General features: G+C 41.8%; 1 protein-coding gene across 1 annotated transcript in view; it reads left to right on the top strand.

Annotated features, from left to right (window-relative positions):
- The window catches only part of GALNT2 (polypeptide N-acetylgalactosaminyltransferase 2), a 463,548-nt gene that overhangs the window by 360,682 nt on the left and 75,863 nt on the right, over positions 1–27,003 (top strand). The window contains exons 12-13 of the mRNA XM_029594179.1: positions 17,763–17,855; positions 24,152–24,235. Coding sequence (XP_029450039.1) covers positions 17,763–17,855; positions 24,152–24,235 — 177 coding nt within the window. The remainder of the gene's footprint in view (positions 1–17,762; positions 17,856–24,151; positions 24,236–27,003) is intronic.

The following is a 27,003-nucleotide window of genomic DNA, read 5'->3' as shown; positions in this document are numbered from 1 at the left end:
GACATCTTTTAAACCCTGACTTTGACATGAGGAGATTGAAGCTCCGCGTGCGTTCCCGCGTGCGGAAAGAACAGACTGAGGAGATCTTGTACTTCCTGCGCGGGAACTCACGCGCAGCCGCAGAGGGACTCAAAAATCAACCTCTGCTTTATCAAGCTCCGCCTCCTGGACCTGATGGACAGATCCCATGACAGCATGGCTAATTCAGCCCTGCTATCGACGGGAAACATTTGATTTCACAGTGCCCTAAGATTGTATTGGATTAGCAAGAGAAGAAGGAGGGGGTGTTGTTGCTCAAACTTTCTTCTCTCTCTCATATATCAAATACTGTCTTCTTCACTCTCACATGCTCAGTCTTACTTACACAAACACAAAGGCTATCTCTCACTCGCTCTTGCTCAGTCTTTTGCGCACACACAGGCTGTCGCTCACTCTCATGCTCAGTCTCACACAGGCACACACATACTGGCTGTCTCTCACATACTTAGTCTAAATCAAGCACACACACACAGGCTGTCTTTCACTCTCACATGTTCAGCTTCATACAGACCAACACACCCACAGGCTCTCACACACTCACATAGGCTGTCGCTCAATCATGGGCTCAGACTCACACAGGCACATACATAAACTGTCTCTCTCTCACTCTCACATAGGCATGACAACACACAGGCTACCTCTTACTCTTACTCTTATATGCTCAGTCCCACACAAGCACACCATACAGGCTGTCTTTCACTTGCATGCTCAGTCTCACAAGGCACTCACACAAAGGCTTTCATGCTCACTTAGGCATGCCGACACACAGGCAGTCTCTCACTCTCAAATGCTCAGTCTCACACAGGTGCGCACACACACACACATGCTGTTTCTTGCCTCCCAGAAGCACACGTAACAGCAGCAGCAGCTTGAAGCTTCAGCTTGTCCTCCTCCAGCCCCTCTGACAGGATTTGTTCTCTTTCTTGGGGCCATGGGAGCTGATGTTATGCCTCTTCAAATTTGGCTCACACTGCACCTTCTCTTGTTCTTACACAGATCCACCTTACTTCCTCTTTCAGGCCGTGCCGAAAAGGAGGGCATACCACCTGCAGGTTCCCCCACCCCCATATGTTCTTTCTAGATGGCCGCTTAGTGCTGCAATCAGGTCTTCCATTAACTTTCGCTCAGGCTTGAAAATGCTGACAGCCTGGAAAGAGGAGGAGATCTCTGCATTCTGCTGGAGTAGAAGAGGGGAAGGGAAGATTAGCCGCATCATCAGGAGACCAGGGATCACGGTATTCCGACCATAGATGTGGTGACCCACCAGCTTGTGCTTTGCGAGATAGCGATGTGTCGCAACATACTGGTTGAGAATCTTTGCTCTACACCCATGACAGTCTCTCCTGAACAGAGGGCGTAGGACTGAATATCCAGCCTTGGTGATGTCAGTGTATCCTTACTCTCATGCAGTGTAGTCAAAACATAATTTAAAAGTTGATGAGGTGGTGGTCTTGGTGGCTTTAAAAACAAAGGAGAGAATGAGACTTCCTGCACAGATGGAAATGAGAGAGGGGTAAGAGAAGGAAGGGTTAACGTTTCAGTTATACTAAGAGCAGAATTAGAATTCTTCTGCACAAACTGTCTTTGCATGTCTTTTGGTGATCAGTTTAACTGAAAGTCATATTGGTACCATACACTTTGATCTAGAAGGAGTTGGAATATTCCCATAGCAATATTTATTTATTTATTTAACATGTTTTGTATACAGTCATTCGGTTGCGCCATCAGAACGGTTTACAGAGACAAGCAACAGGTTGTATAAACATCGTCACATTATCTTATCGTATAATCGTCATAGTATAAATATGTAGTCTGAGTTCATTACATATAACAGTTCTTACTTGTACAGCTCATTATACACAGCTAAGTTATTGCAGGGGATTAACAATTTAAATTAACAATTTAAAGAATCTTTATATGAAATAATATATGAATTAATATATACAATCTGAGGTCGTTAGGGTGATCCATTTTAAGAGTTCTTTGGTAGAGCTGTGGATGTAGCTTTCTTCCTGTTGGGTTGCATGTGTACTTGATAGGCTGCTTGGTTGAGAGAATTTGAGTAGGCTCTGGTGAAAAGCCAGGGTTTCAACTCTTTTTTTTTTAACATTTTATTTATTTATTTATTTATTTGTTGAGTTTTATATACCATCATTCGGTAGAGCCATCATACGGTTTACAAAAATATACATTTTTCTTAGCAGTTGTGTAACACTTGATTGAGTTTTTATTCCAATTGGTAATGAGTTCCATAGTGTGGGGCTGGCAATGGATATGGCTCTCTCTTGTGTTGTGTTTAGTCGAGTGATTCTTGCGTAAGGGATTTTGAGGAGGCCTTTATTCTTTGAGCGTAGGTTCCGTTTTGGAGTGTGTATTCTGATGAATTTGCTTAGCCAATTGATTTGTTGTCCTATGATTATTTTATGCAGGATTGTTAGTATTTTGTATTCTATTCAGTATTTTATTGGTAGCCAGTGTAATGCGATTAGTATTGGAGTTCTGTGTTCATGTTTTTTTGAGCCTGTCAGAATTCTGGCGGCTGTGTTCTGTAGGATTTGTAGCGGACGGATTGTAGTGAAAGGTAGTCCAAGAAGTAGGGCGTTACAGTAGTCTAGGTTGGAGAAAATTAGTAGTTGGAGGACTGTTCTGAAATCATCTTGTGTGAGGAATGGTTTAAGATGTCTGAGTGTCAGTAGTTGATGATATCCTTCCTTTATTTTGTTGGTTATATGGATTTTAAAAGATAGTTCTTTGTCAATGGTGATTCCTAGATTTCGCATAGGGGTGAAGGTGAGATTACTGTTTTGGGGTTTTTAGTTAAGAGTGGCTTCATGAGGGGGGAGTTCTTTTTTCTGTCTAGGATGATTAATTCAGTTTTCCTAGCGTGTAGCCAGATGGACTCAGAACAAGTGGGTATAGTGTGCTCGTGCTAGCAGTTGGAGACGGATCTGACGTCAGCACGGGTACATATACCCCCACAGGAAGTGAAGCACTTCAGTAATTTCCGTCTCCAAAGCAGTTTGGAGAGCCTGCACGCTCGCTGAGCGTGTTTCCAATCTACTTTCTACTTGCAGTCTCAACCGAGGTTTGCTGACAGTTCCCCAGGGGCCACCCCGGATCTAGCGGGCAGTCTCGAACAATCTGGGATCCCGGGGGACCTGGTACCCCGACAACTTGAGACCGATTCCATTTCCTGGGTGGATCTCTTTAAGGGGATCCATGCCTTTGTACAGATGCAATCAGCTTCCCGTCCAGGCCCTGTTGCTGCTGCTGTTGCTGCTCCAGCGGATCCTGCCCCTGGACCTTCGCGCCCTTATCGTGGGCAAGAACACCCGCCTCCGGGCAGTCCGGTTCAGGCGGACCCTGATGTTTCAGAGGACGAGTCCGAACCCTCCGAGGAGGGGGAACTTCCCTCGGGGATTGAGCCATATCGAACCATGAGGCGGTTCTTTCCCAAGGAAGATCTCCCCGACCTGGTATCTCAGTGCCTGGCGGAGTTGGCTATTACAGGCCCCAGCACTATGGTGCCATCTACACAGAACCCTCTGCTGGAAGGTCTTCGTCCTACAGCCCGCCATTTTCCCTTCTTGCAAGCCGCACAGCAACTGATAGATCTGGAATGGGCTGCACCAGCGGCCTCATTCAAAGGGGGTCGGGCTCTGATGGGCATGTACCCCCTGAATCCGGCAATCAAGGAGATGCTGGCGTGCCCTCAGGTGGACGCCTTGGTGAGCGCGGTGGTCAAGCGCACTACCATTCCAGTTGAGGGGGGGGGGCGGCCCTCAAGGAACCTCATGACCAGCGACTGGACGCCATCCTGAAACAGACTTTTGAGGTGGCAGCTCTGTCTTTGCAAATCGCAACCTGCTGCACAGTGGTGACGCGTTCCTGTTTGTCACAGGTCAGGAACAATACTCCAGCAGCGGATATGGAGTCAGCTCTCTCGTTCCTCACGGATGCCGCATCCGACCTAGTTCGTACAATAGCCAAGGGGATCTCATCTTCTGTAGTTCTGAGTCCATCTGACTACACGCTAGGAAATGTGGAGATTACTTACCTGATAATCTCGTTTTCCTTAGTGTAGATAGATGGACTCAGCATCCCGCCCAGCTGCCGGTATACATGGGTTTCACCGATTCAAGGTAAGCCTTATCACTTCTTACATGAGTGCGTCCACTCTACCAGGTGTCGATGCCTTCCGGTTGGGAATGCTGGCGGTCTCCAGCTACTATCAATCGGTCAGGGGAATCCTGTTTCACTATTTCATTGATCGTCAGTACACATATATCCATAACAGCTTTTGCAAGGAAGATTACTGAAGTGCTTCACTTCCTGTGGGGGTATATGTACCCGTGCTGACGTTAGATCAGTCTCCAACTGCTAGCACGAGCACACTATACCCACTTGTTCTGAGTCCATCTGTCTACACTAAGGAAAACGAGATTATCAGGTAAGTAATCTCCACATTTCTCAATATTTATTATGAGTTTCAGGTCATTTAGTTGCTTTTTTATTTCCGAGAGAGAGCAGTTCTATCGTAAGTATCTTCCAAAGTATTCTGTATAGGGACCAGTATTTGTATATTGTCAGCTTATAGGAAATGGGTTAGTCCGAGGTGTTCTAGTGTATGACATATTGGTAGAAGGTATATGTTGAAGAGAGTAGCTGATAGGGTGGATCCTTGTGGTACTCCTGTGTTGAAGTTTACTTTATTCGAGAAGTTGTTGTTGAACATTACTTTGAAATTTCTATGTGTTAGGTATGAGGAGAACCATTTTAAAGTATTACCCATGATTCCTATTTCCGATAGCATGTCAATTAGGATGGAGTGGTTGACAGTGTCAAAAGCAGCCGATAGATCCAGGAGAATTAAAAGGTAGCTTTGTCCTTTGTCAAATCCTCTGAGCACTGTGTCATTTATTTATTTATTTATTTATTTATTTATTTATTTATTTATAACTTTTATATACCGACATTCAAATGAATATCACATCGGTTCACATACAACTGGGAAACCAAAAAACTAGTGGGGAGAAAGGAAGGATAAAGTTACAATTAACAGGGGATCATAAGGAACGGGGAGAGAATGCGGAACGGTCTAAGGGACCAAGTGAGAGTAATAGCAGGAAGGATACAGCAAACTTACAACTTTGTTGAGATAGCAACTATATTACATAATATATTTACAAAAACTGTATGACAGTCAAAAGCCCTAGTAGTTGTAGCAAATTGTTATGACAATGTATAATTTTGGGTTTACCAGAGATAGCTATAGGAATGTTAGGAGGATAAAGGTTAAATGGATGGAGTTATGGAAACTGGTAGGAGTGCGGAGACTAGGATGGGATTAAGTGAATGCTTGGTTGAATAACCAGGTTTTTAACTTTTTTTTAAAGGTGTTTGGGCAGTGTTCCAGGCGAAGGTCTGGCGGCATCGAGTTCCATAGTGTAGGACCTGCGATGGAGAGGGCACGTTCTCGGGTGGAAGTGAGCTGGGCAGATTTGTGTGAGGGGGCAGTAAGAGTCCCTAGGTAGGCTGATCTGGTAGGCCTGTTGGGGATATGAAACTGGAGAGAGTCATTAAGCCAGTGTATCTCATTATTGTGTAGGGTTTTGTGGATGATGGATAGGCTTTTATGAAGGATTCTAGCTGGGATAGGAAGCCAGTGAAGGTCTCTGAGGATAGGTGTGATATGGTCTGATCTGCGGGAGTTGGTAAGAATTCTAGCTGCCGCATTTTGCAGCATCTGCAAAGGTCTGGTGGTGGACTCAGGCAATCCTAGAAGTAGGGTATTGCAGTAGTCGATTTTTGAAAATAAAGTAGTTTAGCGAGAGCAGGAGAGATTCTGTACTTAAGTTTTTCCTGAAACCGAATTGAGAGGGGTGAAGAATGTTGTTTGTGTCGAGATAGTCGGAGAGTTGGGATTGGATGATTTTTTTCTAAGATTTTTGCTATTAACGGTAAGTTTGATATAGGTTGGTAGTTTTTAATGTTCCCCGGGTCTAGGTTGTTCTTTTTTATTAATGGTTTGATGATTGCTGATTTCAAGCATTCAGGGTAGTTCCCTTCGCAGAGGGAAAGGTTGACTATGTCTGTTATTGTTTTGCTTATTGATTCTACGATCAGTTTGAATGACTGAATGGGTATACTGTTGATGGGATGGTTTGCTGGATTCATTTTTTTTATTATATTTTGGATTTCCAGTGAGGATGCAGTGTCGAAGTTAGTCCATGTTGATTTAATTTTCTGATGCAGTTTTGGGGTTTGGGTGAGTGTGTTGTTGGTGATGGAGTTGTTAATTAGGTTTTTTATTTTATCGGTAAAATATTGTGCAAAATCATTGCTGGTGTTAGTGCTGGCAGGTGTTTTTAGTTTATTTGGTGTTTTGGTGAGGGTTTGTATTATGTTGAATAACATACTTACTTACTTATTTATTTATTTATTTAACAACTTTTAATATACCGACGTTCGTTTGGCACATCACGCCGGTTTACAATTAACTCAAATAGAGGAGGAATTACAATGAACAGGGATCAGGGGATGGGAGCAGGCCAGAAAGAGGAGGGGGGTAAGGGAGACAGGAGAAGAGAGGGAAAAAATAGGTAGCGTGAAATAGAGAATAACAAACAACCGTCAAAATAGAAGGAACTTATTTACAGAAAGATCTATTTACAATAATTGCAACTAAAATAAGATTGTTTACCTCAGTTTAACTGAACAATTTTGTAATATTGCAGTACGATAAAATGATAGGGCGGTGGGGGGATGGGGGGATGGCATACTTGGGTTATGGTGGTATTTATTTATTTTGTTCGTATAGAAATCTTTTTTTGCATTATGTATCAGTTTTTTATAGTTCGCTAAGTGGGTTCGGTAGGCATTGAGTAGTGGGTTCATTTTGTTCTTGCGCCAGGATCTCTCTTTTTTCCTAAGTTCTCGTTTGGCTGATCTTATACTATCGTTGTACCATCTATTTTGGTGTTTTAGGGTTTTTATTGACTTTATGACGGCAGGGTTTATTCTATCTGCTATGTCTTTGGTGATGCTGATCCATGAGTTTGAGGCTGTTTCTGCGTTTGTAAAATCAATGTTCGTGAGTTCATCTTGTAGGTTTTGTTGTAAGTGATCACTATCGAAGGGAGGGCGGTATGTGAAGGTTCTCATGTAGTTTTCATTTTTGGTAGGTTTTGAGATGTAGGTAAGGGAAGTGTGGATGAGGGAGTGGTCTGACCAAGGGATTTCTGTTGTTTTGGTTTGGTGTTGATAAAAATTAAGTCGAGGGTGTGACCTGCCTTGTGAGTTGGTCCCTCGACGATTTGTTCTAGTCCCATTGTTGCTAGTGCATTCGTGATTGTTTTGCATGTGGCTGTGAGAGGGTATATGTCCATATGCAGGTTGAAATCTCCCATGATGATGATTGGTTTATTGAGTGTTAAGTTGGCTATTATAAATAATTCTATTACTGGAGAGCAATTTCATTCTAAGAAACTGGGGGGACAGTATACTAGACATATTTGTAATTTAGGTGAATCAAAAAGTACGATTTCAAACTGTGTGGATATTTCAGAGGTGATTAGTTTCATCTGCAAGTTTTTTTTTGCTGATTAACATGAGACCTCCGCCTTTTTTTTTTTCGGCCTGGGGATTGATATAGTTTTGTAGGTTGGGTCTTCTATTTGATTAATTAGTACGTTGTCCGTGTTTTTGATCCAGGTTTCTGTGATTACTATAAAGTCTGGTTTGTAATCAGTAAGTAAATCTGTGAGAATAGGCATGTTTGGCACGGTTGTATAAGAAGATAATTCATGCATGACCTCTGTAATTGCAACAGGATCAAAAGAAACCTCACCTGGCCAATGTGAAAGTTTCAACTTCATATTCATCCATTTTCCTATCTTTTATGTATCACAAGCTAAAGCTTTCCCATACCTTAGTTGAATCTCATTAGGAGTTCTGATAATTCTTTGAGCCATTCTCTTTGTATTTTCTCTTTTAAAAAGCTTTCTAGCACTTTCTGCTAGTCATATAAATCAACACTCCCATTATGCACAAAATGAGATTAAAAATAAACCACCCAATTAATTTAGTATAGGAATAGGAACCTCGGCTATCACAATGTTCTCCAATAAAGCAGATATAATTTAAAGCAACCCCAGCTATTTCATATGATGCCAAACATCTGCAATTTCACATAGCATATAACATACAGTTGCGGATGCATAAATTTCCCTTTTGTATTTCTTGGCAGGTCTCTTGTCTTTCTCTCCCCTCCCACCCCCCTTTAACATAGAAACATACATAGAAACATAGAAATGACAGCAGAAGAAGACCATATGGTCCATCCAGTCTGCCCAGCAAGCTTTCACTTTTTTTTCCCCCCATACCTATCTGTTTCTCTTGTCCCTTGTAAGTGACTTTTTGTTCTATTTCCCTTCCACCCCGCCATCCCTTCCACCCCCGCCATCAATCTATTTCCCTTCCATCCCCGCCATCGATGTAGTTAGCAGTGCTGGAGCTGCATCTAAGTGAAGGCCTCATCCATAAAACCCGGCCTCATCCATAAAACCACTTCAGATGCTCCAGAATGCGGCAGCTAGAATCCTGACAAACTCCAGAAGAAGAGACCACATCACTCCTATTTTAAAAAATCTACACTGGGTGCCTATACACTTCAGAATTCTACACAAGTCCATCACCATCATCCATAAAACCATCCATTCCCAAGCCCCTCTCGACCTCCAAATCCCCCTCAGACTACACACATCATCCAGACCCATCAGAGAAGCCTACAGAGGGTCCCTGCTCATCCCCCCTACCAAATCCACACACCATCTACAACTCAGAAATCGGGCCTTTTCCATGGCGGGCCCCTCTCTCTGGAACACATTACCACCTGATCTCAGACTAGAGCCATGCTTAATAACATTCAGAAAAAGGCTTAAGACTTGGCTATTTAAACAAGCCTTTCCCGAGTCTAATATCCATTAACAGACCATTGCTGCATAATGTAAATACTGCTTATTGTAAATATTTTACTTCTCTATAATTTTCTTTAATTATTGTCTCCTTGCTCCACCAGTTCTAGCAACCCTGTTATATTGTAACTTTATTGTTTCTTATGCACTTGTTATATATACGAAGTTACTGCACCCCTTGTTATCTGTAAACCGGCATGATATGATTGTATCATGAATGCCGGTATAAAAAAAGCTCTAAATAAATAAATATCTAGCTAATTGTTTAGGGGTAGTAACCGCCGTCATAGCAAGCTACTCCCACGCATGTTTACCCAACCTGTGTAACTCAGTCCTTGTTGGTTGTTGTCCGAATATAAATCATCTTTACATCATTCCCCCTGCCATTGAAGCAGAGATCTTTTCATCATTCCCCCTGCCATTGAAGCAGAGAACCTTGCTGGATATCATTGAAAGAGAAGTATCAGGCTAATTTGGTTTGGGGTAGTAACTGCTTTATCAAGCAAGCTACTCCCCTGCTTTTTTGTGGATGCAAATCCTTTTTTTTTTTTTTTTCCGTTTCCTCTTGCCGTTGAAGCATAGAGCAATGTTGGTCGCATTAACTGTGTGTATGTTTGTTTAATTAGGATATTAATCTCCAGGTAGTAGCTGTCATTCCCGCAAGCCGCCCCCATGCCTCTTCACTTCATTCACATCCTCTATACTTTATGGATCCATAGGGTTTATCCCATGCCTCTTTAAAGCTCCCTCTTTCCCAGCTAGCATGTGAAACTGAAAGGGAATAGGAAAAAAAGATAAGAGGTTTCCCGAACTAGAACTGGTACTTAACCCTTACACTGAGAGCCCATTTACTCATATGTTGAAAAGCAGCTCTATCTCACGTCACACAAGCTGCTTCACAGACGCTCATACCAAAAGTCTGTTAAATGTAAGTAGTTTTACTCTATGTCTAGGTACCTTTAAACTTAACCAAATTTATGAAATGAATTGTATTCATATTTAATTACATCTGTCTAATAGCCAGCTTAATGAATTGCAGCACCTTGTCTCCTGCTGTGAATCACAATGGAACCATATGTATGCTTATTTCAGTAAGGAATCTCTCAAACTATTAACAGACTTTTTTCTCGCAAGTATCTCTTTTTTTTCTTCCTTTTCTTTGGCCAAGTCGAAGATACACAGAGACCACAAAAACAGACAGGAAAATAGCTTCAAATATTAATTTCACAGAGACAAACATGAAAACACCTTAAAAATATTGATCATTACCTTAAATTATTAAAAACTTTTGCTTCTTCAAAACAGTTCATTTATTCACATATTAACCAACATCACATTACCCAGAAAAAGTTACCATTTAAAATACATTATTTAAGATATGTTCACACTAACAAGTAAGCACATTCTTTTACCCACAACACACATGCTAGATGTTTCATTAAACCATATCCTTAAGTTGAGTGCTGTACCTTTTTAACCTTTTAACTGGTTAGTTCTGTGATTTACTTATCTTTCTATCCAATAACACAAGAATAACCTTCTCAAGAACCCAGTCCAGGTGCAATTGTCTTTCTCTACAGTGGTCACTTCAACACAACTATGAAAACCATGCTATGCCCATCTCCTGGGCTTGAAGATACCATCCATAACTAACTTTACTCTATGCCAATCTTAAATATGAAGTTTTTTCCAGCTGTTGGTCTAGCAAAAAAAAAAGCCCTTCTCACAGGACAAGCAGGATGGTAGTCCTCACATATGGATGACGTCCGTGGACGGAGCCCTACTACGGAAAACCTTTCTGTCAAAGTTTCTATAAAGCTTTGACTGGCACTGGCACACTGAGTGCACTGAGCATGCTCAGCCTGCAATTATCCCTGTGACCACAGGTGTCTCCCCTCAGGCTTCTTTTTTCCGCTCTGCAGTAAGCATAGCGGATAGGAGCTCTGTGAGAAATTCTCACAATTTTTCCTCACGGAAACACTTAAACGTTTACTTCACAAACGCTTTTTCCGTGAGGGGGTGGTTTTAGGGAAAAGTTGGGAAACTTTTGATTGTTTCCTGGCTGGAAATAGTAAATGTTCTAATGGAATTTAAGAATTCCTTTTGTAGATTAGACCCCTGTCCAGCAAGGATATTTTCAGTGCAAAAAGAGGAATTTGTAGAATATTTGTACAGTTAGTGAACTTATCTTTCTCTGAAGGAGTTGTGCCAAGTGGACTTGAAGAAATCTTTAGTCCGTCCAATATTAAAGAGGGGTAGTACATCCCCAGACCAGGCTGCCAATTATAGGCCCATCTCTAATTTAATTTGTATGGGAAAGTTTTTGGAAAAAATAATATTTAAGCAGATGAAGAAATTTTTGTATTCTGTGGGAATATTACATGAAAATCAGTGTGGAATTCAGGCAAGGTCAAAGTACTGAGACCACTTTAATATCTGTTAGTGATTGTCTATTACAAAATTTGGATTCTGGGGGGTGATGTGATAGCTGTGTATTTACATATCTTGGCAGCCTTTGATTGTGTCCAGCATACAATTTTGTTATCTGTATTAAGAAATGTAGGAATTCAGGATCAAGTATATGAGTGGTTTAAATCTTTGTTTTAGATACTCGGCAGAAGCAGGTTAAGGTTGGTGCTACTTATTCCAGCTGGTTTGATGTGGGGGTGGGAGTTTTACACGGTTCAGTACTGTCCCTGGTGCTTTTTTTTAACTTTATATTTATTGAAATTTAAGAATATAACAAGTATTCAGCTTGTGGCAATATACATGAGAGCTGCTATACCAATACAAAAAAACAAGATAGAAATTATACAAAGGTATATACTAATTTACCAAATCAGTATACTTATCGGCGGGTAAAAAAAATCATACATGTGACACCCACTTCAAAAGACTGGGAGGGCCCCCTCTTGCTGCTGGACTGCTGCCTTCATCTCACATTTGTTCAGTTCCTAGTTACGTTTTAGGTTGCTGTGGGAGTAGGAATGTGTCTAATTAGTATCCTTTAAATATATTAGTGTATTCACTATATATCTGGTAGTGGCCCTACAGGGGAATTATCAAACTCTCAATAAGGTGTGGGGAATTCGTGAAGTGAATTTAAAAGGCTAATTTTTTTTTTTGTTTTAGTGTGAAAGTGGCACCTGCCTATAAATTAAAGGATGAGCTAGGGGTGATTGGGAGGATTGGGAAATACAAACATATTAATTCGATGTGAGAGGACTATGCACCACCTGGAGAGCAGGTCCTTGCTACAGGATCTTTTCCTGCTGCACCAGGTTGATGCTCTCCAATCATGAGACCTTCTTCCTCTGAAGTTGGAACTTGCCTACTATTTCCCTGAAGGTCTCATCTATATACCTCTCTGTCTGCCTCAACTCCTCCAGATCTGCCACTCTAGCCTCCAGAGATAGGATTCGTTCTCTAAGAGATAGGAGCTCTTTGCATCGGATGCACCCAGAACCCATACAATATTATAAGAAATAGGGAGATTAAAGAAAGAGACAAAGGAGTGATATATATAGGCAATACAGTGAAAAACTGAAATAATTAGGAAAAAGAGAGACAAGCACTGTTAACTTAAACTTGAAAAGTGATCTGAAACCTGAAATTCTAGCTCAGTTCTTCATTGATAAGATATCCTAATTGCAATTAAAGATTATCCTAGACAAAAAAGGGATGTCTTGAATTTTTTTCCTACCAACTGAGCTAAAGTGGAGTGAGTTTTGCACAGTTAAAAGGACAAATTTCTTGTATTTTAATAAATTTAATAACACATCCTGCCCCTTGGATAAATGTCCATTCTGGATTATGTGTTGCCTGAAACATCTATTTATATATGTTTTTACTAGATTTATAAGCATGCCTTTCTCTGAGGGAGTTTCTGAGACAGCAGCTTTCGAATGGGTGCATGAGTGCACATGTGTATATGGGTGCGCGGCAACATACGTGGCTATTTTATATCCTGCGCACTCATACACATGTATATTATAAAATAGCCCTGGCCTGCATATGTGTACTCCTAATTTTAAGCTTATGCATGCACAGCCGCGTAAGTCGGCTTTGGGATGTACAAGTGAGGGAATTTTATAACAGAAGCGCGTCCAGGCCATGACCAGTTTCACCAGTTCAACCACCAGTTTGCCCAGTCTAGAGCTAGGTTCTGCAAAGTCTCCTGGTTCTTTAGCCTGCAATCCGCACCCCCCCCCCCCCCCCAGTTATCCCAGACCCATCAAACACTTCATTCCATCCCTTTTATTCCCAAGGGTGAGATATTTGCACATCCGTACTTGTTTGCGCATGTGGGCAGCTTATAAAATTGGGTGTGAACGCACATGCGCTAGAGACACATACATCTCCCAATTTTGATGCACCACCAGCTTTTTAAATTTACCTTTAAAGCAGGCATCATCAGTTTCAACAGTCATTAAAAAAAAAAAAAGAAAAACCCTAGCCTGCCCATTTCTGAGCCTTCTTTTTACTGAACCATATCTAACTTACCCGCAATAGGTAAGTTGGTCAAGAAATATTCTCTGACAAAATATGTCTTCTTCGAAACTAATAAGCTCAGAGTTTTTTTGGATGGCCGCCCCCAAAAGAGTTCCCACTGCTGGTTCAACATAAAGATAAATAACCACATACCCTCTCGGCGCCATTACTGAATTGTAAAGTTATATTTGCCTTTTGTTTTCACATGTAATATGTTCAGCCTCCTCCTCAAATTACTTATATTGTGGTACATGGCTAAATGTGGTGTTAACATTTCACAATATCAATATGTTATTTCAGTTTGATTATTATAATATCTATGTGCCAAGATTGCTAAAATGTTCTTGTAAGAAACGTAAAAATTTTGAAAATTAAAAATTAAAAAAAAAGAAATATTCTCTGAACCATTTACATGATTTTATTAATAAACACAATATTTTTGACACTTTTCAATATAGCTTTAGAAAAACAGCACAGAAATGCTTTTAACATCAGTCTGAAACTCAATACTTTCTGACTGTGACAGAGGTAATTGCACTCTATTGATATTGCTTGATGTATCTGCAGCATTTGATACTATCTCTCATGACATCCTCATAAAGAGATTACAGTCATTTGGTGCTGGAGGTAAAGTGTTCCACTGGTTCCATTCTTTTCTAGTTGGGAGAACCTTCCAGATTAGGAATGGTCAACCTGGAAAACAGTTGATAGTTCATCCCTATTGGCTTGTTTGTTTAATATCTATCTAAAATCGTTAAGGATCATCATTGCAAAATATGATATAGAATATATGCAGATGATGTACAGCTTTTTCCCTCAGTTTACCTTGAACTACCCAGTACTCTTAATAGAATGGTTTTCTGTGTAAACACTGTTAACATGTGGATGAAAGAGAACATGTTAGTTCTTAATATGGATAAGACTGAAATATATCTGTTAAGCTGCTCAAGTTATACTCTCATCTCTGATAACTTGGGGAGTTGAAATACCTTTCTCTGATAAAGAACATGACCTAGTTATTCTAATTGAACCTATGCTGTTAGTTTGTTACCAGGTTCAAAGAATTTTGAAAAACTACATTTTTCAAACTAAGAGTAACTTGGAAAGCTAGATATTTTATAAACAAAATGACGTTAGGACTATTGTCCAATCTCTTGTCCTTGGTTCTTTGGATTATTGCAACGTGTTATATGTTGGATTCTAGAAAACCTTAATAAAAACTTTGCAGATTGTAAAAATGCTGCTGAGCATCTTGGAATGGGGTGTTCAATGAGGGAACATATTTCATCCAAGCTGTTTCAACTTCATGGTTATCAGTGAATAAAGACTACCATGAAGAAGTAACATAGTGAATGACAGCAGCTTATGACCAAAATGGTCCATCCAGTCTGCCCAGCAATTTCTCTTAAAAAAAAAAAAAATAAAATAATTGTTATTTAAGGTTAGTAGCAACTGCCGCTTCATACAGGCTACCCCCAAGCCTTCTGTTAAGGTTAGTAGCAACTGCTGATTCTGTGCAGGCTATCCCTTAGCCTTCTGTTAAGGTTAGTAGCAGCTACTGTTCCATGTAGGCTACCCACAAATAGAATTGTAAATTTTAGCTGTAATAGTAAAGTTACCCCATTTCTTTATTTCCATTCTCTAGCCAGCAGGGCCTCATGCCCTTTTGAATTCTGCTACTGTTTTCATTCCATACATCCAACACCCAATCCATGAAGACATTTTTTAGTCTTCCCCCTTGGAGTTTTCATATCGTGATATCACCTGATAAAGAAATATAGCCCTGTCTGACCCTTTACAATCACCAGATAAATATTTACTAAGTGTCATGAATTTGGCTGCTAAGCAGCCCCTCACTGGGCCATGCCCAGAAGTGCTCTAGCCACCGCTTTGGAGGCTGAATGATGCAGCAAGGTCTACATCATGCAGAACCTCCCTCACAATCCACTCCCTGCCTTTGACCACCTATTCTTGTTGAACTTTTGCTTTTTTAATCTTGCCTTTGCTCTGTGTATAGTTCCTGCTCTGTTATGCTTCCAGCCTGCCTGCCCTGCCTTGTCTTGTCTAGGCTTATCCTGTCTACATATATTCTGTGTCTTGCCTTGTCTAGGCCCTCCAGTAACTTCCCTTGTCTGTGTTTCTTTGTGCTCTTGGGCTCAACCCAAGAAAGGGAAGGGCAGAAGATTCTCACAGATCCTGTCTGCTCCTGACTCCTGCTTCCCTCTATCCAGGGGTATAAGCAAATCAGCCAGCCCAGCCATGACACAAACCACTAAACAAGTTCACCTATAGCAGGGGTCAGGAACCTATGGCTCGGGAGCCAGATATGGCTCTTTTGATGGTTGCATCTGGCTCGCAGACAAATCTTTAATAAAAAAGTAAAAATCTAACAAAATCCCCCACCCTCCTGACGCCCCCCAAGACCTCCAAAATTAATTTACTACAACCCCCACCTTCCTGACCCCCCCAAGACCTGCCAAAAGTCCCTGGTGGTCCAGCGGGGGTCCAGGAGCGATCTCCTGGACTTGGGCTGTCTGCTGCCAGTAGTCAAAATGGCACAGACGGCCCTTTGCCCTCACTATGTCACTGGAGTCGACCAATGGCGGCGGTAGCCCCTGTGACATAGTAAGGGCAAAGGGCCGTCGGCTGCCAGTAATCAAAATGGTGTCAACGGCCCTTTGCCCTTACTATGTCACAGGGGCTACCGCCGCCATTGGTCGACCCCAGTGACATAATGAGGGCAAAGGGTCGTCGGCGCCATTTTGACTATTTTTATTTATTTATTTAAAGGTATTTATATACCGTTTTTTAAAATAAAATTTTATCAAAACGGTTTACAACATGTTAAAAATAAAATAAAAATAAAATATAACTAAAATAAACTTAAATACATAAATTTGACTAAATAGCTAGATGATAACTAGCTAAAAACAAATTATTAATTAAAATTAGAATAAAATAAAGGTAGCGTGCCTTGGGCAGGGAGGGTAAAAGGGGAACGAGAAGGGACGAATTGTAATATCCTTAAAGAACACTGATGGGAAGATAGGGGAAGGGAGAAGTTAAAGTGACATGTAACTGATGAGAGAAATTTGGGAGATGAAGCCGACAGCCCAAGTCCAGGAGATCACTCCCGGACCCCTGCTGGACCACCAGGGACTTTTGGCAGGTCTTGAGGGGGTCAGGAGGGTGGGGGTTGTAGTAAATTAATTTTGGAGGTCTTGGGGGGGCGTCAGGAGGGTGGGGGGTTTTGTTAGATTTTTACTTTTTTATTAAAGATTTGTCTGCGAGCCCTGGACCCCTGCTGGATCACCAGGGACTTTTGGCAAGTCTTGGGGGGAGGGGTTTAGGAGGATGGGGGGTTGTAGTAAATTAATTTGGCAGGTCTTGGGGGCGTCAGGAGAGTAGGGGGTTGTAGTAAATGAATTTGGTAGGTCTTGGGGGAGTCAGGAGGGTGGGGGGTTGTAGTTAGTATGGCTCTCACAGAATTACATTGTAAAATATGTGGCGTTCATGGCTCTCTCATCCAAAAAGGTTCCCGACCCCTGACCTATAGGTTTCATAAAACATGTTTTCTGTTGCAGGCTCAACTGTATAGAATTCGCTTCCAGAACACTTGCAGGCAATCCAAAGTTATAAAGATTTTATAATACAAGTCAAAGATTTTTAGTTTTTCAAGCATTAGAGGTTGTTTGGTATTTCAGTTTATGTATAGATATTCAGATTTTAAACTTGTGGTTTTGTGTTCTAGTTTTTATTCTGTATATTTATGATGTTTTATTATGTATGTATTGATTATTACCCACTTAGAACAAATTAATTGTATAATTTGCGGGTTATAAATATTTTAAATAAATAATGGCATATGAGGAACAGATCTGCAACATAACCCATAGAAGCCCCACAAGTTGGTATACATTTGCTTCTGTATCTTTTAACTCTTTCAAATAAAATGTTTAGGGAGCAGGGGAGTATAAAATACATTATTGTTCCAGTGTTTTTAGAGTGCTAAGAATTATTATTATACTTTGGCTCAGTACAGCCCATGGAGTTTTAATTACAGACTGAAAAAAATCTCTAAGAGGCAAGTCTAGAATTCACAAGATCAAGTCACCTTTATTTATGTATTTATTTCTCATGTCTGCATATGTAAGTATAGCTCTTAGCAGTATACAATAATAATAAAACTATGCAATTTTGACTAAAATTCCATGCACCTTAAAAAAACAAAACAAAACAATGCCATTTTTCTTCTAGAAATACCCGTAGAGCGGCAGAAGTTTGGATGGACAAGTACAAAAATTTCTATTATGCTGCAGTACCTTCAGCCAGAAATGTACCTTATGGCAAGTGAGTTGCCTTTCTCTTCTCCCATAAATTACTGGCCATTGCTGTCAGTGATTCTTTCTTTCCTTGTCCTAATATTCTCACTTATTGTGTTGTTGATATTCAGACTCCAGATAGCCAGATAAGTAAGATTTATCTGGCTATCTAGCAGTTGCTGAATATCCAGTTATATTCAGCGGGTGCTAGATAGCTGAATAGTCACTTCCTCTGCACTCAAGCAGACCAGTCCACGCAAGTAGGTTATGCACCTCTAATATCAGATAGAGATGGAGTAAAGCTGACATCACAGACATTTAGCCCTGCTCTGACATCAGCCCACCAGTAGATGGTGGATATGCATCTCCCGATTGGTAGACCACAGTGGCATTTTTTTCCCGCGCACTTCTGTGTGTGTATTCTCACTGTGCAGCGGTGTAGTGATGGTGCACACATGCGTGCCTACATGAGTGCATACGCATCGGGTTGTCCTGTGTGAGTACTTTTTTGAGCACTTTTTTGAGCATGTACCTTATTTTAGGCTCGCAAGAAACTGCATTCAACTCAGTGTGGGAAAGTATGGCACCAGTGACTAAGAAGTCTAGCAATCTGTGCTGCTTGCCATATAATGGTAAGACAACCAGGGATTTCAGTGAGTCTGTGTAAGTACTGCCTGGGTGCTTGAGGTGATTTGCCTCCTACTGATTTTGCTGACACTGGTCCTTCACCTTGGACAGAGGGGAGTGGGGCTGAAGGCAACACAACATTGGTGTCCCCTTTTTCTGTTTACCTGATGACAGAGACTTCTTCAGGGGATGTTCTGTCGGAAAGCATCCAATTTGGGCCTATGGGGCCTGGTGTGGATCCGTCCTCCTTTTCCTGGGCGGAATTTTTCCAGGGACTACAGACCTTTCTGCAGGGTCGCCCAAAAGCAACAGCAATACCTTCTAAATTGGGTTTGTGTACTAGAGGTTCCCACTTGTCTGCCACTGCTTGCAAGCACCGCGGTGAAGCAGTCCCTGATGATGTTTAGTAGGATGTGGATAAGGATATGTCAGATGACTCTGACGGGATATTGGATTTCTCCTCCCTGCAAGAGGGGGAAATCTCCCTGGATTTAGAACCACACAAAACTCTGCTCCATTTCTTTCATAGAGACGAGTTGCCCAGTCTGTTATCTCAGAATCTGAATATGCTTGGTGTAGCTGGGGGTGACTCTACGAGTGAGCAAAAAAAGAACCCCATATTGGTCACCCTATGCAAAGCGTCATGTTTCTTTCCCCTCCTGGCTGCAATTCAAGAGTTGATTGACCTTGAATTTAGTACTCCAGAGGCAATTTTAAAGGGGGGAGGTGCTTTAGTGGCTTTGGATCCAAAGGCAAGGGAACAGTTGTGTTTCATGAAGGTGGATATGCTTGTGTGTTCTGTTACCAAGTGGACCTCCATTCCAGTGGAAAGAGGGGCAGCTCTTTCAGGATAGGAGAATTAAGGCTATCCTTAAGCAGCCCTTTGAGGCCATGACAGTGAATTTGCAAATTGCTTCTTTTTGCTTGGGCTAGTCTGCATCTCTCTCAGGAGACTGAGGCAGCGGGGTCAGATAGCAAAGCTGTAATGGAACCAGAAGCCACCTTCTTAGCAGATGCAGGCTTTGACCTTGTTCATACTGCCACCAAGAGGGGTGGTTTCTGTGATAGCAGCTAGGTGTCAGCTGTGATGCAAAATTGGTCGGCAGACACAATTTCCTAGTCCAATCTCACAAAGTTACCCTTTAAGCGTTTTATTTTATTTGGCAGCGAGTTGAAGAAAATGGAAACTAGATGGGAATAATCATAGGTTCTTCGTTTGCTGGTGGATAAAAAGACAACATCGCATCCTTTGGGGGCAAGAGACCACTCTAGAGATTACAGGCATTTTCACTCTTATAGGGGAGCAACTACTTAGAGGCCTCGTCCTTTCAGTAGATCTCAGCCCCAAATTCTCAGAAGGATGAGGGCTCCAGGAGCGCAGCACCTTGATCTTCACAATGAAGATGTATGGACTCACCTGCTAGTGCAGGAGATAAGTGGACATCTATCTCACTTTTATCAGAGATGGGTCCTGGAAGTGATAAGGGATGGCGATGCTCTAGAGTTTCTTCACATTCTTCTGCATGCCTTTATGATCTCTCCCTGCAACTCCCTATAGAAGAGGGTGGCAGTGGAGGCTACCTTAAGGAGGCTGTTAGAATTGAAGGCCATAATTCCTGTTCCTGAATCACAAGAACATACAGGCCACAATTCCGTTTATTTTGTCGTACCCAAAAAGGAGGGGTCCTTTCCAGCCCATCCTGGATCTCAAAGGAGTCAATTGATATATATGGGTGGCTCACTTCTGAATGCACTCCATAATAATGGCAGTGCAGTCAGGCGAATTTCTCACGTCTCTGGATCTGACGGAGACATATCTGCATATTCCCTTTTGCCAGGAACATCAACGGTTCCTGTGGTTTGCTGTCCTGGGATGTCATCAGTTTCAGACCTTTCCCTTCTGGCTGGCCCCAGCACCTTTTCCAAGGTCATGGTGGTTGTAGCGGCATCCTTGCATAAGGACAGGAATTCTGGTTCATCCGTATTTGGATGACTGGTTGATTCAGACCAAGAGCGTGGAAGAGAGACGTCTGGCTTCTCGCAAGGTGGTCTCCTTACTGCAAGAACTAGGCTGAGTAGTGAACTTGGCCAAGAGCAGCTTACAGCCATATCAGACATTGTAGTATCTCGCCATTCATTTCAATATGAGGCAGGGCAGAGTATTTCTGCCAGAAAGATGCATTCAGAAGTTGATTGCTCAAGTTCAAATCCTAAGAAAGACTATTCACCCGATGGTGTGGACTTAGCTACAGGTCCTGGGTTTGATGGCAGCCACGTTGGAGGTTGTCCCCTAAGTGAGGACACACATGCGGTCTCTTCAACACACATTGCTTTTACGGTGGAGTCCGCAGTCACAGAATTACATGGTGAAGCTTCAATTGCCATTGGGGAGGAGCGTCCACTTGCAGTGTTGTTTACAAATAAATCATCTCAGGAAAGGAGTTTCCTTCGAGACACTGAATTGTTTAGTGCTCACGACAGCTGTGAGCCTTCTGGGTTGGGGGCTGTCTGTCAGGAGTTACTGGTGCAAGGTCACTGGAGGGCCAAGGAGCATCAATGGAGCATCAATTGATTGGAAGCACGTGCAGTTTGGCTGGTGTACTTGAGGTTCACCGAGCGTCTAGAGGCTCAAGCAGTCAGGATAATGTCAGACAATGCATAGACAGTGGATTACATCAGTGATAAGGGCAGAACCAGAAGCCAATAGGTGTCGGAGGAGATAGATGCACTTATGGAATGGGCAGAGCAGCATCTTCAAGACATATCTGCCTCCCACGTTGCCAGAAGGACAATGTAAGGGCTGACTTTCCCAGAAGGCAGAGCTTGGACCCAGGAGAGTGGGAGCTAGCAGACAAAGCTTTTCAGCTCATAGTGGCATGCTGGGAGCGCCTGTATCTGGATTTGCTGGCAACCTCTGGCAACACAAGTTCCGCAACTCTTCAGTTGCAGAAGACATCTGAAAGCACTGGGTATTGATGCTCTCATTCAGGTGTGGCCACAGAGCAGGGTGTAATATGCCTGCCTGCCCTGGCCACTGATAGGCAAAATCATTCAAAAGATTGCAAGCCATACCAAAACTGTACTTATGATGGCTCCTGATTGGCCCCGGAGACCATGGTATGCTGGCCTGCAGAAGCTGCTGTTGAGAGTCCTCTCAGACTGCCACTTGGAAAGAATCTGTTGCGGCAGGGATCATTTACTCCATGATGATCCAGATCAATTTTGTCTTACGATTTGGCTCTTGAGAGGGCTCAATTGTTGAAGTGTGGTTTCCACTTTGCTCTGAGCCAGAAAACTTTCTACACCTCTGGCTTATGTTAGAGTTTGGAGAGTTTTCGAGGCCTGGTGAGAGGGGCGAAGTTCTCAGCCTCTCAAAGTGGAAATTCAATTGATTTTGGAATTTCTACAGGAAAGATTGCTTAAAGGCTTGGCCTTTAACACCTTGAAGGTTCAAGTGGCAGCTCTCATTTGTTATAGGGGGCGAGTCAATAGTGGGCCTTTGTCTTTTCATGCCAGTTTGTGAAGCGCGTTAAGCATCTTTGTCCTCTCTTGCGGCTGCCGGTGCCTCTGTGGGACCTTAATCTGGTCTTGAATTTCTTGGCACATCCTAATTTTCAACCTGTGCATGGCCTCTCCTTATGGCTACTTACTTTGAAGACAGTTTTTCTCATGGCAGTCTGTTTAGTATGTCGGTTTTCCGAACTGCAGGTTCTTTCTTGCTGTGAGTCATTTCTGCAGGTTACTCTGGAGGTGGTACAGCTGCAGACTGTACCTTCCTTTTTTGCCGAAAGTGGTTTCAGAGTTTCATTTTAATAAGTTTGTTTCCCTTCTCACACTGGAAAGATAGGAATAAGAGTAAGTATTGTCTCTTGGATACCTTGGATGTCAAGCAACATCTGATGCAGTACTTGGAGGTTAGGAAGTCTTATCGCCTGCTTGTGCTCCATGGTGGAGGTAACAGGGTGAACCGGTAACACGAGCAACTATAGCCCGTTGGGTTAAGGAAATCATCACGGCCGCCTATATGGATGCCGAGATTCCTTTGCCTAAACAAGTTAGAGCGTGTTCCACTAGGGCTCAGTCGGTTTCGTGGGCAGAGCTTTGATTATTGTTTCCTGTCGAGATTTGCTGAGCAGTGTCGTGGTCCTCCTTATACTCCTTTTCCAAGCATTACCATTTGGTTGTTCGGGATCAGGACGACACTATATTCGCACATGCGGTGTTGACCGGACCACGGGCAGCCTCCTGACCTGTTCGGGAGTAGGTTTCATACATCCCACTTATGTGGATTTGCCTGCCCGAGTGCAAAGGAAGGAGAAATTACTACTTACCTGATAATTTCCTTTCCTCTAAGAAAGGTAGGCCAAGCCCAACCTGCCCTCAGCTGCCAATTTGCCTTTTAGTTCATCCTTTATATGCAGAGTGTTGTTCCTGTTTATTTGTTGAAGGACTGGTAAGTGTCAAACCAGCCCCTCAGTTTAGTGAATGTTAATTCTTTTGTCTGAGCTCAATGTTCCCAATTGGTTGGAAGCATGAGTGGTTAACTATTAATAGTCATGTTCAAGTATAATTATTTTCCCCACAGTTTGGATTTTCCAGAGAATACTGGCGGGCTGATGTCCAGGCAGGACTATATGTCTGTGACTTCAGCTTTACTCTGTCTCCATCTGCTGGTAGAGGTGCTGTGTGGATTGGCCTACCTTCTTAGAGGAAAGGAAATTATCAGGTAAGTAGTAGTTTCTCCTTATCTGGTTAGCCGGTTAAGTTGTGGTGAGCATATCGGGGTGGCGCCACTTAGCTGGATAAGTTATCCTGCTAAGTAGTGCTATTCATCCTTAGATGGATAACTTATCCATCTAAGTAAAGCTTACTATGTGCTACTGAATATCCCACCTAAGTTAGCCTGATATATCTATCCAGCTAACTTAGATATCTGACTAGGTTCTGAATATTAACCCCTGTGTGTTTTTCTTCTATAAATATAAAATGAAAAGTCTCTAGTAAACTGATCTTTATTTCTGCATGGTTTGAATGCGTTTAGGCACAGCAATTACAGTGGAATTTATTTATTTATGTATTTGGTAGTAACCAGACTTCTCTAGGCAGTGTTCAGGTAACAAATTATACATTCAGAATACATACAGCAATACAATCACTACATAATATATTCTAAAAAGGTACCTAGATTATTCATTAAAATCTATTTTACCTCTTCATTCAGTGCTGTGCATTTCCTCTCTTTATTACTCCCTGGTACGTTTGGACAATGGGCATGCATTCTGAAACTGTGGACAACAGTATGTGTAATTGATGTATAGGTTTCCTAGACAGTGGGATTCTGTCCTGAGTTCTAGTAGTTTTAATACACAGTTCATTCTGAAACTGGTGGAGGTAGGGATGAATTTGGAATTAGGAGCAGATAGGCACTGAATTGTTCCTGCAAGAGGCAAAAAAAAAAAACCAAATGGCTTTGCTGCTTATCAACTGTTAGGTGGTATTTTGATGTTGCAATAGATTTTGTATATAAGAGATTCTGAAAATATATGCATTCAGTCAAATTGTTCATGAGCTGGATTTCGTTCTATATGAAACTGCAGCTTCTCTTGCAACATCACATCTATCATAGGGAATTATGTTTTAATGAAATATATTGTAACCTTTTGATTTCTAAACAACTTTTTTTTTACTTCTCTTTAGCATCCAGAGCCGTCTTGAATTAAAAAAGAAACTAAGCTGCAAGCCCTTCAATTGGTACCTAGAGAACGTTTATCCCGAATTAAGGTAAAACTTGTAAATTCAAGCATGGATAAGAGTGCAAGGTTGTTTCTTTGAATGCTTTCTTTTTCTGCTAAGAACAATTGATTACATTTTAGCTTAAACACTAGAGAAAATTAAACACAGCAAGCATGTTCTATGAAGATATCTCTGTCCTCTCTGAGAACAGAATACTCTTACCTGCTTTGTTTTTCATCAGGTACTGTGTACGTTATGTAAGAACATAAGGTATGCCGTGCTGGCTCAGACCAGGTCCACCAAGACCAGCATCCTGTCTATGACAGTGGCTGGCCTAAGCCACAGATCTATTTCTTCTTATTCACTACAAAGAATAGCAATGGCTTTCCCTAGTCTTCCATTTTCATGGACTTTTCCTCCAGGCATTTGTCCAAACCTCTGTTAAGCCCTGCTGTGCTAGTTGCCGTGACCATATCTTCCAGTCGAAGATTCAACAACTTGATTGTGTGTTGAGTGAAAAAGTACTTTCTTTGATTTGTTTTAAATCTGCTGGTTGTTGTTATTTAAAAGGGTAAATAACCCCCTATTTACCCGTTCCATCCCACTCATGATTATATAAACTTTTATCATCCCTTCTCAACCATCTCCCTTCATAGGGGAGCCATTGCATTCCCTTTATCATTTTTATTGCCCTTCTCTGCACCTTTTCTAGTTATACTATGTCTTTTGAGATGGTGCCAACAGAACTGCTCACGATACTCAAAGTGCAGTTGCCGTATGGATCGATACAGAGGCAAAATAATATTTTCTGCTTTATTCTCCATTACTTTTCAAATCATTCCTAATATTGTATTTGTTTTTTTGACTACTGCAGCACACTGAGCTGAGGACTTTGCTTAACTGTAAGGAAAATGTTGGTTTTACACATTTAGGAAACAATTTTTTTTAAAAGATACACTGCCTGGAGGCCTGTGGGTACAAGCAAATTTTCAAGGGAAAACTCTCCACAAAGTTTTGCTTTGAAAATTCGAAGCCTATTGGTGCCACAGGTATTTCAGTGCCCATGGATTTTGCATCTGCACGTACAAAGCTCGTACCATCAATCACAGATGAGGATTTATTTATTACCCACTCTGAACATAGAAAGGGCATCTAATAAATATTTTAAAATAAATACATTTTTTTATTTTTGTTTTATTTACTTGTATTTAGATAATGCATTTTCACTGGTAGCTCAAGGTGAGGTACATGCAGGTTCTGTAGGTATTTCCCTATCCCCAGAAGGCTTACAATCTAAGGAGACAGTTTTAAAAGAGTTACTTGTGTTAAAAGGCCCATATACGCATGTATCTGGGCCAAGCTTGAGCAACTTGTATTTTAAAATGGCCAAATAACATGCGTTTGCGTGTGGATGAGCAACAGGAACGCACAGGCAAAAGGGGCAGAGTTAGGGCATGTTAAGAGCATTTCGGGGCAGGGCTAAAATTTACATGCGTAAATATTTAAATCCAGCAAATGCAGTGCACGTCAGGCTCTTACCTGTGTATATTTACTTCTGTTCTTGATCAAGTGTAAGTCTGTACAAAAATCATTATAGGCCAAATATGACTGGGTGAGGGGTCTGGATAAAATGGGGGGAGTGCAGGTAGATGAACCAAAAGGTAGAAGGTCTTCATTGAATGACTTATGAGGAGAGATTGAAGAATCTAAATATGTACACCCTGGAGGAAAGGAGGAGCAGAGGTGATATGATACAGACTTTCAGATACTTGAAAGGTTTTAATGATCCAAAGACAACGACAAACCTTATCCGTCGGAAATAAATCAGCAGAACCAGGGGTCACGATTTGAAGCTCCAGGGAGGAAGATTCAGAACCAATGTCAGGAAGTATTTCTTCACGGAGAGGGTGGTGGATGCTTGGAATGCCCTTCCAGAGGAAGTGGTGAAGACCAAAACTGTGAAGGACTTCAAAGGGGCGTGGGATAAACACTGTGGATCCATAAAGTCTAGAGGACGTGAATGAATGTGGAAAAAAGGAATTGCATTCACAAAAAAGCAGGGAGTAGCTTGCTTGTTACGGCGGTTACTACCCCAAACCAAATAAGCCTGATACTTCACTTTCAATGCATATCCAGCATAGCTCTCTGCTTCAACGGCAGGGGAGAAAGACTGATACTTTACGCATATCCAGCATAGCTCTCTGCTTCAACGGCAGGGGAGAAAGACTTATACTTTACGCATATCCAGCATAGCTCTCTGCTTCAATGGCAGGGGAGAAAGACTGATACTTTACGCATATCCAGCATAGCTCTCTGCTTCAACGGCAGGGGAGAAAGACTGATACTTTACGCATATCCAGCATAGCTCTCTGCTTTAACGGCAGGGGAGAAAGACTGATGCTTCACACACATCTAGCCATGGCTCTCTGCTTCAACGGCAGGGGAGAAAGTCTGATGCTTCACTTTCAATGCATGTCCAGCATAACTCTCTGCTTCAATGGCAGGGGGAATGAAGAAAAGTGGATCTATATACAGACAACAACCAAAAAGGACTGAATTACATAGTCTGGGAAAACAAATAAGCATGGGTGTAGCTTGCTTATTGCGGCGGTTACTACCCCTAACTAATTAAGCTAAATATTACACATAGATGCAGTTCCAACACTGCTCTCTGCATTAATGGTGGGGGTGGAAGGGAAATAGAACCAAAAGGTTACTAAGAGCCAAGAGTAACAGACAAGTATGAGAAAAAAATGTGCATAGCTTGCTGGGCAGACTGGATGGGCCATTTGGTCGTCTTCTGCCGTCATTTCTAT

This window comes from Rhinatrema bivittatum, chromosome 3, assembly GCF_901001135.1.
Source record: "Rhinatrema bivittatum chromosome 3, aRhiBiv1.1, whole genome shotgun sequence".
Classification (NCBI taxonomy): Eukaryota; Metazoa; Chordata; class Amphibia; order Gymnophiona; family Rhinatrematidae; genus Rhinatrema; species Rhinatrema bivittatum.
The sequence above is the reverse complement of the archived record's forward strand: the minus strand, read 5'-3'. Positions and strand labels throughout refer to the sequence as shown.